The 3575-nt window shown below is 25.2% G+C and overlaps 1 protein-coding gene across 1 annotated transcript in view; it reads left to right on the top strand.

The window, feature by feature from the left end:
• Positions 1 to 1669: 1669 nt before the first annotated feature.
• Positions 1670 to 3575, top strand: part of LOAG_18221 (hypothetical protein) — a gene marked incomplete at its 5' end in the record, with an annotated part of 3656 nt that continues 1750 nt past the window's right edge. The window contains 4 exons of the mRNA XM_020450885.1: positions 1670 to 1797; positions 2294 to 2410; positions 2648 to 2796; positions 3305 to 3481. Of these exons, the coding sequence (XP_020305384.1) occupies positions 1670 to 1797; positions 2294 to 2410; positions 2648 to 2796; positions 3305 to 3481 (571 nt within the window). The remainder of the gene's footprint in view (positions 1798 to 2293; positions 2411 to 2647; positions 2797 to 3304; positions 3482 to 3575) is intronic.

The following is a 3575-nucleotide window of genomic DNA, read 5'->3' as shown; positions in this document are numbered from 1 at the left end:
TTGCTACTTATTTAATATTTTCCATAAAAAAAAATTACTCAGTCATTGGGAGGAATGTCATACTGAATATCTGGATAGTCTTTGGTATACAGGTTTTCATGAAAATTTATCGTAATTAATTTTTCTTCATTTCATTAAATCGACAAAAATTTACAAATGAACATAATGAAAATGAATGGCTCATTTTTTATTCCTACTAATCAGCAAAATTTTTTATAATACTTTTTTAATGCTCAATGGGAAATTATTCATTATGCTGAAATTGAATTCCTTTCATACATTCAAAATTATTAAATCGATTTTAATTTCTTCCATAAAATAAAATTAAAATTGGAGTATTTTAAATATGGCAGAAATTCTATTTGGTTATGAAATGAATTAATCTTTGGAATGAGATGAACGAAATAGTGAATTGCCATTTTGCAAATACCATTATTTAACGTCATCAACAAACTTTTCCATCGATTAATGTCATTCAAAAATCGATCAGATGAGAAATCAAGATGACACAAATGATATAACACAATTTGGGAAAATTCGATTTTATGACATGATTTTATAGTAGGATAGTTAGAAAAGAAACGAAAAAAAAAGTAGCCAATATTCGAATTTGTAAATGTTTGTTTAAAATTTTGAATTTGTTTTTGCGGAATTCTTTTTCTTTTTCCTACAATTTCACTTGTATTTCATTTCTTAATTTTACAAAAGTTCGGCTAAACAAGAATGTAATTTTGAAATAATTCTCAAATTTCATTTAAGACATTTTAGCGTATTGCGGAAATGACAACCATTAGGCAGTGTTAATGCATTGAAAGCTGCGTAAAGCGTTGTCTTAGAAGCTTTAAAGAAGTCAATAAAATTACCGTCATGTATTATTCATAGAGAAAGTGGTTGGTTCAATAATCGAAAAATTAACAAAAAGATTGAATTTAGCAAAGTAATACAGCAGCTATCATTGCAAACTTTATCAAAGTAAGTTAATTTGAAAAAAAAAACAGAAAGCAATTTAATTAAATATTTTAATTATTGGTATATTCATTTTCAGTCAGCATTTATAAGCCCTTTAATTATCACAAATTTGTTGTTATTTTTAATTTTTACCATTATGACAATTATTTTCAGTGCACAAAATATATTAATTTTTATTAGTAGAATTCTTTTTTAAATTCTATTGATAAATACGATTTACACCTTAAATGAAATCTTGAGATGTAGAAGTTATATTGATATATGATGTTAGAAATTCCTTTTGTTTTTTCAACTTGTAGAGCTTATTTAATAAATTATCAATTTAAAAAAAAAAGTGTGCCTACTTTATTCAACGATTGATTAACTTAATTTCATTTTCTTGCATACTTGTTTTTTGCTAATATTATCTAAAAATAATTATTTCAAAATTCTCAAATTTTCTTTCCAAAAAATTAACTATCATTAATGTAATCACCTGAGAATTAACAAAAAAAAAAAAAACAAAAGTTAGCATAATTTGTGATATAATTTCTCAAAAAAAAAAAATGTTATTCTTTTAACAATCATCATGTATGTCAAAAAATGATAAGCGAGAATTTGACGAACCTTCGAACGGGTCAACTTAATTATTCTCCTGAACTACAACATTATCATTTTTAAAACAGGCTTTTTATTTCTACCTTTTACAAATGAAAATTCAATGGAGAAATGCTTACGACAAGTGCGAAGCTCAGGATCACGGCATCGATCTTACATGATATATTACTTACGTATTTTTGGTGCCGTATTTATATTGCTGTTAATTATACAATTTATATCATCTATTCGGTAAGCTATCATTTTCATTTTATTTTTAGTTTTTTAATTAATTAATAAAATTACATGTTAATAGGGATGCAGTAACAATTAGTCTTATTAAGTAGCATTATGATTGATATGATTTAAGACAATGGGTGTAATTAGTAAAAATATGTTGTAATTAAGCGATCTTTTTTTTCACTTTCAAATTAATTGTAATTTAGCAAAAAATAATCAAAAAACTCCGATAGTATATGGCATAGCTATTCCCAACTATTCATATATAAATAAAGTCTAATATCAGATGATTTAATTGATAAATATTGAAAACAATGAATAAAAGTTCAGTTATCATTATAACTGAATTACTGGACAATTGCGCAGTTAAATTAAATCTGAAATCATATTTAATATTAAAATTATTAGAAATATTATTGGTGTATGGCATTTTTGTGATACTTCCACACACCACTTATTTATTAGGTCGTCTTATTAATATATTTGATTGATTTGAGTTCTTATTTAGGTCATCGGATAGATTGAAAATACTTCGGAAACCATCAGTATCACCTCCACAGTTATCGCAAATTATTGTAATAACGCCAACTTATCGGCGACCAACAAGATTAGCAGATATGACAAGGTTTTTTTTAATTCAAAAAACAACAAAATGTTTTAAAATTTCATGGTTAAATCAAATTTAGGAAAAAATACAACAGCAAATCAGAAAAAAAAATTTTTGTCGATCAAGGAGTGAAATTTATAATTTTCTTAATTTGGTTAAATTTCGAATAAAGTTTACACAATTTGATGCCTTTATATTTTAGTTATAATAAATTAATATATTGGATATATTGGAAGGGTTAAAGAACATTTTCAGGATGGCAAACACATTATCACATATTAAAAATTTGTATTGGATTGTTATTGAAGATGAAAATCATACAGTAAAAGCTGTTGAAAAGTTGCTCAATCGTACCGCTTTACCGTATACATACTTTCCAGCTAAAACACCACCAGGTTATCCACGTAAGTTAGCATTCATATCCTAATTTATCAATTTATCACTGATGATAATCGATTAGTGCATGAAAAAATGAGCAAGAACAATAAATTAGTAAGCATTTGGTTCACAGTTAATTAAATTAAGCAAATATTTATGCAATACGGTAAATGTTGCAAAGAAAAAGTAAAATAAATAGAAGAAAATTATTTGATTTAAATTTTCACTAAATTAATCGAAAATCGTGATTTATTTTCTACGATATATAATAATGGAAAGCATTTTTTTTTTCTTAGCTTAAAGTATCATTTATACAAATTTATAATTTTTTAATCAATTTAAACCTTTTTCGATAATTTGAGTTTAAATAAGACAGTAAAATTTGGAGTATTTTCGAAGAGTACGATATAATTGAATGCATTGGCCATCATTCCTACTTGTGAAATTTGATTAAATAAAGATAGCTTGATGTCGATGGACAAAATCAGCAATAAGAATTTACGGTATATCATTTAAATTTAGCTGATAATTCAGGTCGTGGTTGGTATCAGCGAACTATGGCATTGCAATTTTTACGTAATAATTCGGATTTAATAAATAGTAAGTCAGCTAAATCAGTTGTCTACTTTGCCGACGATGATAACTCATATGATATTCGATTATTTAATGATTATATAAGAAACGTACAAAAGGTTGGAATATGGGCTGTTGGTGAGTAATTTATAATTATTTTCTTTTATTTTAATTTTAACCAACTTAAAAAAAAAGACAAATAAAAAGAAATTGAAAAATAATTAAAGATAGT

Source organism: Loa loa, assembly GCF_000183805.2.
Source record: "Loa loa unplaced genomic scaffold supercont3.230, whole genome shotgun sequence".
Classification (NCBI taxonomy): domain Eukaryota; kingdom Metazoa; phylum Nematoda; class Chromadorea; order Rhabditida; family Onchocercidae; genus Loa; species Loa loa.
This window is presented reverse-complemented; position numbering and strand designations above follow the sequence as displayed.